Source organism: Phyllobates terribilis, unplaced genomic scaffold, assembly GCF_046119375.1.
Source record: "Phyllobates terribilis strain yellow unplaced genomic scaffold, ASM4611937v1 Scaffold_4__5_contigs__length_816908805, whole genome shotgun sequence".
In the NCBI taxonomy this organism is placed as follows: Eukaryota; Metazoa; Chordata; class Amphibia; order Anura; family Dendrobatidae; genus Phyllobates; species Phyllobates terribilis.
The window spans coordinates 602,120,748-602,135,050 of NW_027362764.1; the positions used below are offsets into that span (position 1 = coordinate 602,120,748).

A 14,303-nucleotide genomic window follows, 5' to 3' on the forward strand; every position below is an offset into this window, starting at 1 on the left:
CAAGTAACATCGGGCTAGGAGCCGTGCTGTCCCAGATCCAGCAAGGAAAAGAACGAGTAATCGCTTACGCTAGCCGAAAGCTACGACCCACCGAGAAGAACCCTGAGAATTATAGCTCATTCAAGCTGGAGTTCCTGGCAGTAGTGTGGGCAGTGACCGAACGTTTCAAGCATTACCTTGCCTCCTCCAAATTCATCGTGTACACGGATAACAACCCGTTGACACACCTGGACACTGCAAGGCTCGGTGCTCTGGAACAGAGATGGATGGCTCGCCTGTCCAACTTTGAATTCACCATCAAATACCGGGCAGGACGCTCAAATGCCAACGCGGATGCCCTGTCTAGAATGCCGAACTTACCGGACGTAGGGGAAGATCCAGAAGATCTGGAAGAAGCTGAGCTCCCTGCGTTCCACCGTCATGGGATTACCCTGTATTCCCACCGGGTGAAGGACAGGCGCTCCGCGACGTTCAATCCCTTGCCCCACTACAACTGGGCGGAGACGCAAGACAGTGATCCTGCAGTCCGTCTGGTGAAGGAAATGCTGACCCAAGCCGATGCCAGTCTGGACCCAGACGCCCCAGAGGAGACTAAGCAACTGTGGAAGGAGAAAAGTAGGCTGTTCCTCTACAGGGAGAAGTTGTGCCGGAGAATGGTTAACTCTCGAACACATGAGTTGACCTGGCAGGTAGTGGTCCCCAGACGAGACGCGGCTATGATTCTGGAGGCGTACCACAACGGAGCAGGACATTTCGGGTGGAAGAAGCTGGAGTTCTTATTGCGTGAACGGTTCTACTGGGTAGGCATGAGAGGAGCCATCGAGAGGTGGTGCAGAGACTGTGGACCGTGCCACCTAAGAAGGAAGGACCGTGCCAGCCAGAAGACTCCCTTGCAGCCCATCATCACCCGACAGCCACTGGAACTGGTAGCCCTGGACCATGTGAAACTGGCTCCAAGCAGATCTGGGTATGTCTACGCCCTCACAATCGTAGATCATTACTCCCGGTTCCTGGTGGTGGTCCCGGTCAAGGACTTAACGGCTCAAACAGCAGCTAGAGCCTTCCAGCAGCACTTCTGCCGTCCACACGGGTACCCGGACCAAGTGCTGACAGACCAAGGGCCAGCCTTCGAAGCGGAAGTCTTCCAGGAGTTCTGCAACCTGTATGGCTGCACGAAGATAAGAACAACGCCCTATCACCCACAAACTAATGGACTCTGCGAGAAGATGAACCAGGTGGTGATAGACCTCCTGAAAACATTGCCCCTGGAAGAACGCAGTCTGTGGCCTGAGAAGCTGCCTGATCTGGTGGACCTATACAACCACATCCCTGTAGGTTCTACCAACTGTACCCCGGCTTACCTAATGAGAGCGAGGCCTGGTAAGCTGCCTATCGACCTGGATATGGGAGTCCTGACGCCCGAGGACACCTCGCCAGAGGCAGACTGGGATACAGGACGGCAGCAGCAGTATCGGAAAGTGCAGGAGAGCGTGGAGCGAAGTCTGTCTCAAGCTAGAGAAAGGCAAGAGAGGGCTTATAATCAGTATGCTCCCGCTGTTCCCCTGGTACCTGGAGAGCAGGTCTTGAAGAGGAAAAGACGGCTCCACAAGTTGGACGACCAGTGGGAGAAGGACCCGTACACCGTACTGCCATCAAGCCATGAGAACCCAAAGATTTGCGTGATCAGTAAGGATGGAGGAGAAACCACAGCCGTTGTCTCCAGAGACCACCTGAAGAAGTGTCCCGAGCAGCTGCAAAACCCTGAAGAAGAAGATCAAGAAAACCCTCGACCCGCAGAGGAAAGGGAAGAAATGATCAGGACTGTACTCGGAGACTTTCCCCGGTCTTGGACACAAGTAAACGGTGCTGTCGTGGTACCCGTTCTCACCTTTCTCCAGCCAGCCCCGCAAGTGCCTACAGAGGAACCAGTAGAGCTGGAAGAGCAGCCGGCCCAAGAGGCAGAAGAGTCCACACCAGCAGTACAGGAGGATCAACCCTCTGCTAGTAGTGAGCCTGCCGTGCCCCTAGTGAGCCAAAGAGTGCGCAGAAAGCTGCCCAGCCTGCCCATAACACCTCCTACACCCTGTAGTGCAGGACCAGTTAGTGAGCTCCGTAGGTCCACTAGGGTTACCAGAGGCCAGATGCCCGTACGTTGGAGAATCTAAGTTGGCTAGTTGCTTTAACTATTTTATGTTTACCTGTTTTGTTGTAGCCGTTGCTAATTATGTTTTTCAGTTACAGATTTCTTTATATGGACTGACAGGTTATGGACAGTGAGTAACCGGAACTCTGTTGTAAATATGTTTGGAGCGTAACCCAGGAATGGACTAAAGACTGTTAAAGACTCGGGGCAGGACAGACCCCTACCTGGTTACGGCTCCCTGTTCTTTGGTGAAATGGACACCCTTATTGCTTCCCGGTTACGGACACGCCGTGACCATCTCATGTATTTAATTGTTATTGTTTATACCCTGTTATGTTTTGAAAAAAAAAAAATATATATGTTTAGTCCGGGAGTACTAAATTTCACTAGGGGGGAATGTGGCACCCCAGGGGTCTGGTTTCCACAGTAATAGCAGTATTACGTCTGTGAGCAGGTGGGAGGTCTCCTGGGCAGGAATCCTAAGCATGCCACACCTCCTGCCCAGTCCTGGGAGGGGAAGAACTTCCCCTACATAAACTGGGGCTGAGGCAGGGTTAGGGAGAGGAGTTCCAGACAGAGACGGAGTCTGGTCTGGAGTGGAGCAGCTACAGGGACAGAGAGACATCAGGAGCTCTGTAGGAGCCAAGGAGAAGCGCCAGGGGCTGGAGCTGTGCAAAGCTCGCCCTGGGAGAAGGAACTAAAACCGGACACAGGAGTCCGAGGCTGTGGGGACTAAGATTTACCCAGCAGCAGAATCCATCCGGCAGGGGATTCCAGGTCCTCTGGCCATAAAAGCCCGGAGGCTCAGTCACAACGAAGGGACCAGCACCGCCATCCCGGAGCGGAGGCTAACAGGAGGCCCCAGGTCACCAGCCATACGGGTGAGCACCACACGGTATACCCAGGGACGTGGGCTACTTGTAACCGCCAAAAGCAGGATAGCCAGGAAGGGTACAGACTAACGGGAAGGCCTACAACTCCACTTGGCCAGGGGAACTCCGGCTTACTCGCAGACTAACCAGGCCCCAACTACTAGCCAGTACTCCCGGGAGGGTCTCCCTTGTACCATCAGTAAAGACCCTGAACTGTACCTTCACGTCTCCGTGCTTTCTTGTCGCATCATCCGTACTGGGACAACCACACCATCACTCCCATCATCATCCCCTCCACCTGCTGCCCTGAGGCTACACCTCTCCCGTTGGGGGTTATTTCATCTTCGCTGCATACACATAACATCAGCCTCAGCGGACTGTTTGGCAGCGGCGGTCTCGTACCGCAATCAACGGGTGGCGTAGTCATAACAACATTACAAACAGACTGCCGTCGGTTTGACCACCCTGGGCACGGACCGGGTCCCCGCCACTCGGAGACTACAACCCCCATCGGATCCGGCTCCGGGTATTCCCCCCCCGCGCACGCGCGCCGCACTACAGCACTGGCCCAGGGGGTGAGTCACTTCCTCCTTACCTGAGAGTGGGGTACCACACCTCTGGCTGAGATGCAGTACCTCTGTGGCAACTGGACCCGCAGGGGCGCCACAATACCATTTGATTGACAGATGCCGACAGGACGACATTTAGGTCAAGTGCACACAAGCATATAAAAAAATCATCCAATTTTTATCCAAAAAAGGACAATTTTATATATGTATTGCCATCCTTCTACAATCTGTATGGCATTAATTTTAATACATTAGCAGTCAATAAAATTTATAAGATCAAATACTGTTTCCTGTGTTAAAGTTAAACTTTCAATTAAGTTTGTACACTGGCTGCAGTGCTGACATCACTTCGACAGCGCGGCAGCCAATCAGCGAGCACAGCGACACTGAAGGGGGCATTCTGTCTACACTCGCAGAGCTGCTGAGCTCACGGATTGTCTGCTGAATGGTCAAGGTGGCATCAGCGCCGCATTCAATGCCAGACACCGGGAGCAGTGGTGGAGACTTCCTGGTGGACCTGCACAAGGTAAGCACAATGCACTTTGGTGTTTTATAAAAAACTGCAGTCAGGGTAGAAACTTAAAGGGATATTTCCATCTCCAAGATTCTATCCTAATATACTATACGTATAATATTAGTAGTGCTATTTCCACATGGCATCACATGCCTCTGCTCCATAGCGCTACTATCTACTGGCGTCCTGCTACACCAGCAATCCGGTAAGCACTTACTAAGGCTTTTTATATACACTATATATACTTTATGGTGGACTTTTTCTTAGACATTACCCTCCCATCATCTAGTGCCAAAACTTTCTACTCCTCATCAGTTTATCTACATTTACAGCACATCATATCCCGTTGAGGCCCCCTTGTTTCCTCCCTACCTTTCCAATTTACTTTGTCTAACTAGACCCTCACTGAGTCTGTCCTACTCATTTTACATATATCTCCTGGTCTTTTTGGACCAACCAACATTTGTCACATAACCAATTTTAGGCTATACAGTTTTTCATGTATTTTTTTCCCATCCTTCTCTATTTTCTCCAGATGACCCCATACTATTTTTATCCACATACCTGTGGGTCTATTGTCATGATGAGGCTTGTTTACTTGATTTTCCAATTTTTCACTTAGTATAATGAGATTAATGACATCATTACACGTTATCCTCCACATGCAACTGAGAAAAACTTGTATATTCTGTATATCCTTGTGCATTGTACATTGTTTTGTTCTTTTGTATTCCCTTCCCTTTAGAATTTTTATGACATTTTCTTTGTTTTTTAGTCTGATGAAGGTCATGGTTTAACGACCGAAACGTTACATTTAAGTGGATTGCTTTTCATGAATTCCTGTTGGACTATTATTTATACAATTAAAACTACACTTTCTGCAATTTTGAATGCCGGATTCTATTTCTGTGATTGATAAAGAGTGCTTTCCTTTCCGTGCACTAATTTAATCTCAGAGTGACGTGTATCTGAATTCTATATAACATTAGTAGTATTAGCAAATTAGAAATGTAGTATAGTTTTTCTGAGTCGCTATGTTTCTTTTCCCATGTGCAGGCATTGCAGTTGCTTAGGTATCCATGGCTACAACCACTAGCAACTAGCTAACTAACTATCTGTTACTATATGAGTGGTCGTAACCATGGATACCTAAGCTACTGCAATGCCCTGCACATGAGGAAAGAGATATAGCTTATCAGAAGAACTATACTACAATTCTAATTGGAAGTATTTGCTAATATTATTATTAGGATTGGGATTGGATCATGGAGAGGGAAATATCCCTTTAATTGAAAGGATACAACCCTTTTAAGAATTGCACTGTATCTGTAAAAAGTGGATGCTATATGGTTGATCAGTATGGGATCGGATTTTTTTGCACGCTCATAGACTTAACTAGGTATGTCTCATCTAAAATATGGAATTGACTAGAGCATACTGCAATTTTTTTTCACGGCCATTTGGTTAGTGTAAAAAAAAAGTCTTCTGAGCTGCCCTATTGAATAACATTGATCTGAGTGCTGTCAGTTTTTCCATTGGCAGCACTCAGAGTGAAAATATGCTTGTGTGAACGTAGCCCAAAAGGGGTATCACACAGGAACTTGTTTGCAATCATGTTAAGGGCTATGTTGTATGTGCATATGTGGCGCCTCTGCGGGTTCAGTCACCACAGAGGTACTGCATCTCACCCAGAGGTGTGGTGCCCCACTCTCAGGTAAGGATGGGGTACTGCCCGGGACTCACCCACCTGCATCCAACACTACACCATTCCAGACCAGCAGGCAGGGGCAAAATGCAAGTGTATAATGCTGAGCCCTGTCCCTGGTTGGAAGGGGGGGAACCGAGAGAGGGGGAACAATGTAGTGGGTGTGGGTGGAGGAAGTAGAACAGGGGAGAACCTTCAGAAGGAGTATAAGAAGGGAACCATCTTGAAGGAGTCAGAACAGTCTGAGGAGAGGATCAGTTCAGAGGAGAGAGAGTTGGAAGCAGGAGCTCTGGAGGAGCTCTGCTCAGGAGGAGAGGAGAAAAGAGCGGGCCTAGACCGAGAGGCCCAGGAGGAAAGACTGAGAGAGGACGGGAGCAGAGGGAAGTCTCCAAGAGGAACAGAGGGGATCCCAGGGGCACGGGAAGTTCAGGAAGCCACCTGTGCACCCGAATCTACACGGACGTGGAGGGATCAGGCCGCAGAGGGGACCGGCCCCTAAACTAGTGGAGAACTACAAGGCTCAGCTAGATAACCGGGGCGACTGTACTTTCAAGGTGCAGCTGCCCAAAACCACAATTACATTGCCGAAAAGGTGGCTGCATAGGATTCAGGGGACTGCAGGTCGCCCGACAAGATCCGAGGCTACTGAATTGGGACACCTATTGTGAGGCGCAGGGCAGGAGGGTGAGAGCCAGCACAGGAAGACGACCGAGGAAGGCACATAGAACGGGGTCCCGTTTAAGTACTCCTGAGATACTTGAGAGATTGCTGAACCCCTTCCTTGGTGAATGCAGGATGACGTGGGAGGTTACACACTGGTGCTGGTAACCTGGTGTCTTGAATAACTGTGAGTAAAACCTTGAAGACTGCACCCCACTGTGTCCTAGAATTATTGCTGCTGCCATCACCCACCCAGCACTACCCAGCACCAGCAACATCTTCCTCATAACATCACTATTTCCTGCCCTGGGGCTTAGCTCTGCCTGTGGAGAGCTGAACCAACTCTGCTGTGTCACCATCAGCTCCAGAGGATCTGCACCGCAGCGGCGGCCCCATATAGCCGCATACCACAGGCGGCATCACGAACATTATATCTAAAACTTTATTCCCCTTTCACTAATCCCCTTTTATTGACCGCCCTGGGTCACGGACCGGGTCACTGCCACTGTGACACATCCCCCAGCATCGACCGGCCCGGCTACCGAGTACCCCACGGCCCAGGGGGCGCGTCACATACGTCACAGGTTGTTCTGTTGCCGAACTGGGAATGTAAAAGCTGTTCAATATCACAAGTTTAGTATCACGGAAAACACTGTTGCAGAATACCGTGTGTATACACAAATCTGTATATACCATATGTTAAGTGTGTGAACATGTAGGTGAAGGCGTGGTGCATCAGGAAATCTATGCATGCTATTGAATTCATCTTGCATGCCATTTCAGTTTATTAAAGAGGTTAAAATTTTATAAAATCCTGATGGGATATGGCTCAAATGCTTCATCACACTACCCATCATTTGCTTTTCAATCTAGATGGGAATGATCTTTCCTACTACTTTGCAATCACCTACCTGCACAGCTAATATTTTCTGAGCATTCCCCTGAGAGGCTGCCTGGAAGCTGGCCAGCCCAGCCTGGTTATAGAGGCCTCGTTGTTTGAAGAACTCCACCATAGCCCGATGCATCCTGCTCTGCAGCACCGAGATCTAAAAAAAAAAGAAAAGAAAGAAGAGGAGGGGGTGAACAAAAAAAAAACCACAAGCCGAAGCAGGAAAGGAAATTAATGGCAGTGTTCAAGAAGAATGATGGAGGGAAATATAGAAAGCAGTCAATAGCCCATTCTGCACTGTACAGACCTGACAGGAATTTCACAGTCTCTTGATTTTTCAGCCCACTCATGTGCATTCATCAGAAACCAGTCACATCTGGCTGCCAGGATGGGGGGTTAATTTTCTCTAAATGCCTCAGCAGTTTTGTTCTAGCTGAAGCAAACTCTGTGACTGCAAAGCTGATGAGTAAAATATTTCTACTTCACCCAGTTTAACTCAAAACCGATAGCTTTAGGACATATTGAACCTTTTTGTTTGGGCTTTTATTTGATAGAAGGAATCCTCCGAGGCCCTCAGAGTAGCGCGCGTCAGGTCAGCAAAACATTTAAAATGCAAGGTTAGGACTTTGATGGACATCATGTTTTTCCTTCTTTTCCTTGTACAGCTTATCATAGCCTGGCAATGTGTTCTCCAGAGCATGACAAAACTAAAGAGAATTAACTCAGCCATCAAACGCTGAGGGAGAACAATAACAGGATAGAAAATTCCACACCGAACTCCCTATTAATCTGACTGGCTCCAAACATGTGACATGTCAACATGCACCTGAACTAGAGGGAAAGTCGATTTTGAAAAGTGACGCAAGGTATCATGCAAAATGTATCACATCCCGAGAATCACAGATCATAATATGCCTAGAATAGAAGAAACAGTTATTGCAGATCCTGCAGGAAAGATGAAAATACAGTATATATGTATGCACATCCAGATGTCAAAACAGCACAGTTTTAGCAATTTTTCTGTTTTGAACTCATCATTTAGCTTGTAAATTAAGAATCATTAAAAACTATCACCACTAAAATAGATCAATGAGTAGGAAATGTGCAACAAAGCACAATGCTACAGGAAAAAAGGTGCTAAATGCAGTATACTAAAATTATATATCAAGCAGGTATTCCTCTCATCTTATAATGTTGTGTGGTAAGTGGGCACCACTCCACTGCGGGCGCCACCAGATTCGGTGTGAAATCAAAGAGCTTCAAGCTATTTCAATCCAACAGGCAGAATTGTTCATCTTGATCCCCAGTCTGAACGTAAAAAGTACAAGATGGACTAGTTTCTTGTAGCGATGCTCAGTAGAAGAATAAGCATGGATTCCAGATGTAAATACCTGATGAAGTTTTGTTCATTAGAGCCGTTGTAAGGCTATGTGCGCATGGTCAGGATTTGAAGCAGAAATTTCCTGAGCGGTTCTGCATCTCCTTGGCAGGAAAAACGTTGGGTAAAAAACGTGCAGCTTTGACTCGCTTTTGATGCCTTTTTTGATTCGGTTTTTGAAGCGTTTTTGTACAACAATGAATGCTTTTTGGAGCTAAATAAGATTATTTAGTGGGACATAGCTTAAACCCTTGGATTACCATCAGAACTGGGGTGAGTATATTGGTTAATTTAAATGATGTGTCAGTTGTATTTCAAATAAAGTGTTTGCTCTGTGTCTGTGTGTTTATTTAACTCTTTACTTTAATTAGGTTTGGTGATCTGATTGACACTTTGTCATCACCAAACAAAAGAGCTAGGTGTCAGCTAATCCCATTCCCCAATCTCATTAGCATTTCCATTCATGTAATTTATGCGGCAGCTGTGAGCTGCTATTTTTAGCCTAGGAAGGTGCCATTTGCAAACATGGTCCCTGGCCATTATTAACAGCTCACAGCTGTTTCGTTAGATGCTACGTCCCCCCGATCAACACTCAGCAGCGCTTTGGACGCAGCGTATTTTTGCTGCTTTCAAAATGCAGTGTTCTAATGCCGCACTTTTGTTATCGGTACATGTGAATCCACCGCATATAATGACACTTCAGTCAAAATCTGCAGCGGAGACTAGCGTGTCCTCTACAGAAATTGACATGCTGCGGGTGAGTTCGGGTATGTGGCCACGGTCAGGAGTCACTGCAGGTTTGACACTGCGTGTTTATACAGTGTCAAACCTGCAGCGTCCAGATGGTACAGCATCGTGGATGGGATCTCTAGAAATCCCATGTCCACTATGCATGCATCTGAGGCTTCAGATCACCCGTGGACACTCACATGTGGCACGTCTTTCAGGACAGCAGCATGTCAAATTCTATTGCAGAGTCACTAGTCTCCACTACAGATATTGACATGCTGCGGGTGAGTTTGGGTACATTGCCATGGTCAGGAGCCGCTGCAGGTTTGACACTGCGTGTTTATACAGCGTCAAACCCGCAGCGTCCTGATGTTACAGCATAGTGGATGGTATTTCTAGAAATCCCATGTCCACTATGCGTGCATCAGAGGCTGCGAATCACCCGTGGACACTCACATGCGGCGTGTCTTTCAGGACCACAGCATGTCAAATTCTCTTGCCGAGTCGCTAGTCTCCGCAACATAAATTTGACCACTAGAATGTATTGAATGCAGTAAATCCACATGGTTCAGTGAACACATGTGGATTTACCTGTGTTCAATAGAATGCAACATTTTGGACGCAGCAAAAAATATGCATCCAAAGAGCTGCTACGTCCGGATCGTGGGAACAGAGCCTAAAATGAAAAAAAAAAATGGCGTGGGCTCCCGAGTAATTTTTATAACCAGCAGAGGGAAAGTCAACAGCTGGGGGGCTGATATTGGTAGCCGGGGAAGGGGTCATTAGCCCAAATGTTCCCTGGCTATTAATATCAGCCCACAGCTGTTTGTTTAGCCTTTACTGCATAGATTACAGTGGGACCCCAGAGAAAAATTGACCTGGGGTCCCCCTATAAAATCTAACCAGAAAAGGCTAAACAGACAGCTGAGGACTGATATTAATAGCCAGGGAAGGGGCCATGAATACTAGCCCCCTCCGCGGTTATTAACATCACCCCTCAGCAGTCCCAGAAATGGCACATCCATAAGATGCGACAAATCTTAGCCTCTGCTCTTCCCACTGCTCTGTAGCGGTGGCGAGTGGGGTAATGGGGTTGGGGATCACGTCAGCCTTGTATTGGCGGCTGACGTGAAGCTCGGGTTAGTAATGGAGGGCGTCTATAAGACACCCCCATTGCTAACTGCGTAGTAAAGTTATCGCCGCCTTTTCAATAAAAGACACGGCCAGAATAAAGTATTTTAATGAAATAACACATGGTTTTTAAACATTTTTTTATTGTACTTTGTCTGCGAAGCCCTCGATCTTCTGAAAAAAAAGTAAAAAGAACAACCAACCATATCACTCACCTGTTCGCCGTCACGACACAGTCCACGATTACCCCAACGATTGTCCCTCGGCGATCCGGGTCACTTCTAAAGTAGTGACAGCAGCAATCACTGATGTCACTGCTGTAGAAGACAGCAATGTACACTGACAGGGGTGAAAAATCACTCCTGTCAGTATACATGCTGCTGCAGGATGTCACTGGAGTTCATCAGCTAATCAGCCCCGGTGAGCTCACCACCATGGGAACATTCTTCAGAATGTTCCCAAGGTGAGGTCACGTGAGCGATCAGCTGATCCCCACAGTGTACCACTGGCCGCCGGGAGGAGAGCATCGCTGGGGACCGAGGACCAGGAGGACACCGGGGGGCGTGCCGGACAGGTGAGTATAGTGTTTTTAATTTTTACTGTTTTTATTCTTTGGTTTACAATGGGCACGCCGGCTCAGCAGAGCAGACTACTGTTATCAGCGGGAGCAGCGGTTGGATGAGAGGAGTAGTAGTCCTCTTCTCTCGACCTGGGTACCACCCGGCTTTAATTGAACACAGCAAATCCACAGGTATAAATATTATACCTGCGGAGTTGCTGCAGTTCAATTCAAGTGAATGGGCGCAAATTTGTGGTAGAAACGACTGAACAATGGACATGCTGCGGTTTTTTCCTCAATGGTAATCCTGAGCGGAAATTTCTGCATCATGTGCACAGCACATCAGGATTACCATTGTTATAGCTGGCAGACCTATTAACAAGCGTTTTCGCAGTGTTTTCGCGGTGGAAAAACCCCCACGGAAACAAAGTAAAAATGCTTTGTGTGCACATAGCCTAAGTTTGTCTCTCAATAAAGCGGTCCTCATCTTACTTACACCTGGAATCCATTAATCTTTTTTTCCTGTGAAGCATCACTACAAGCAGGGCCAGCGTCAGCACCCAGCACACTCGGGCAAGTGCCAGGGCCCTGAGCAGGTGGGGGGCCAACTCACCGTCAGGCACCCCAGCGTGCTATGGGACCCGTGAGCGGTGCGGTGCCGTTGTCAGCGCCCCCCCCTTCCCGCTTGCTCAGGGCCCCGACACAATACTTACCTCTCCCCGTGCCTCTGCAGCAGCTCCGGTCTCTTCCGCGGCTGCTGCACTGTGACTTCTCAGGTCAGAGGGCACAGTGACGTCTTTACACCGCGCTCTCTCCTGAGCCGTCACAGACAGCGCAGAGCGCGAAGACGCCGACGACGCTGAGGAATCCGGAGCAGCGACAGCAGGTGAGAAGCGAGGTTAGCATTTGATTTTTTTTATATGTATGGAGGCATGGGGAATTATATGGTGGGGGAGACAAGTGACATACTGCATGGGGCATTATATGGGGGGTTGACATCCTGCATGGGGCATTATATGGGGGGAGGTGACATCCTGCATGGGACATTATATGGTGTGGGGAACAAGTGACATCCTGCATGGGGCATTATATGGGGGGTGACATCCTGCATGGGGCATTATATGGGGGGGAGGTGACAAACATCCTGCATGGGGCATTGTATGGGGGGGGTGACATCCTGCATGGGGCATTATGAGGAGGGGAGAGGTGACATCCTGCATGGGGCATTATATGGGGGGATAGGTGACATCCTGCATAGGGCATTATATAGGGGGAGAGGTGACAAACATCCTGCATGGGGCATTGTATGGGGGGGAGGTGACATCCTGCATGGGGCATTATAAGGAGGGGAGAGGTGACATCCTGCATGGGGCATTATATGGGGGGATAGGTGACATCCTGCATAGGCCATTATATAGGGGGAGAGGTGAGATCCTGCATAGGGCATTATATGGGGGGAGGTGAAATCCTGCATGGGGCATTATATGGGGGGTGACATCCTGCATGGGGCATTATATGGGGGGAGGTGACATCCTGCATGGGGCATTACATGGGGAGAGAGAGGTGACATCCTGTATGGGGCATTATATGGGGGGGGAATAAGTGACATCTTGCATGGGGCATTATATGGGGGGGAGGTGACATCCTGCATGGGGCATTATATGGGGGTGTGACATCCTGCATGGGGCATTACATGAGGGGAGAGGTGACATCCTGCATGGGGCATTATATGGTGGGGAGAGGTGACATCCTGCATGGGGCATTATATGGGGGGGGGACAAGTGACATCCTACATGGGGCATTATAAGGGGGGAACAAGTGACATCCTGCATAGGGCATTATATGGGGTCGGAGAGGTGACATCCTGCATGGGGCATTATATGGGGGGTGACATACTGCATGGGGCATTATATGGGGGGAGAGGTAACATCCAGCATGGGGCATTATATGGGGGGGGACAAGTGACATCCTGCATGGGGCATTATATGGGGGGAGGTGACATCCTGCATTGGGCATTATATGAGGGGAGAGAGGTGACATCCTGCATGGGGCATTATATGGGGGAACTAGTGACATCCTGCATGGGGCATTATATGGGGGGATGACATCCTGCATAGGGCATTATATGGGGGGAGAGGTGACATCCTGCATAGGGCATTATATAGGGGGAGGTGACATCCTGCATGGGGCATTATAATGGGGGGAGAGGAGAGGTGACATCCTGCATGGGGCATTATATGAGGGGAGAGAGGTAACATCCAGCATGGGGCATTATATGGGGGGGATAGGTGACATCCTGCATAGGGCATTATATGGGGGGAAAGGTGAGATCCTGCATAGGGCATTATATGGGGGGGAGTGACATCCTGCATGGGGCATTATAAGGCGGGGAGAGGTGACATCCTGCATGGGGCATTATATGGGGGGGAGAGGTGACATCCTGCATGGGGCATTATATGGGGGGGTGACATCTGCATGAAGCATTATATGGGGGGGATAAGTGACTTTCTGCATGGGGCATTATATAGGGGGAGAGGTGACATCCTGCATGGGGCATTATATGGGGGGAGGTGACATCCTGCATGCAGCATTATATGGGGGGGGGAGGTGACATCCTGTATGGGGCATTATATGGGGGGAGATGTGACATCCTGCATAGGGCATTATATGGGTGGAGAGGTGACATCCTGAATGGGGCATTATATGGGGGGAGAGGTGACATCCTGCATGGAGCATTATATGGGGGGGTGACATCCTGCATTGGGCATTATATGGGGGAGAGGTGACATCCTGCATGGGGCATTATATGGGGGGAGGTGAAATCCTGCATGGGGCATTATATGGGGGAGAGGTGACATCCTGCATGTGGCATTATATGGGGGGGAAGGTGACATCCTGCATGGGGCATTATATGGGGGGGAGAGGTGACATCTTGCATGGTGCATTATATGGGGGGGAACAAGTGACATCCTGCATGGGGCATTATATGGGGGGAACAAGTGACATCCTGCATGGGGCACAATATGGGGGGGTGACATCCTGCATGGGGCATTATATGGGGGGGGTGACATCCTGCATGGGGCATTATATGGGGGGAGGTGACAACCTGCATGGGGCATTATATGGGGAGGGAGAGGTGACATCCTGTATGGGG

At 48.9% G+C, this 14,303-nt stretch overlaps 1 protein-coding gene across 3 annotated transcripts in view; it reads right to left on the reverse strand.

Annotated features, from left to right (window-relative positions):
- The window catches only part of CCDC178 (coiled-coil domain containing 178), an 825,613-nt gene that overhangs the window by 193,802 nt on the left and 617,508 nt on the right, over positions 1-14,303 (reverse strand). For all 3 annotated transcript variants that reach the window (XM_073676720.1, XM_073676718.1, XM_073676719.1), the window contains exon 19: positions 7,375-7,509. In XM_073676720.1, coding sequence (XP_073532821.1) covers positions 7,375-7,509 — 135 coding nt within the window. The remainder of the gene's footprint in view (positions 1-7,374; positions 7,510-14,303) is intronic.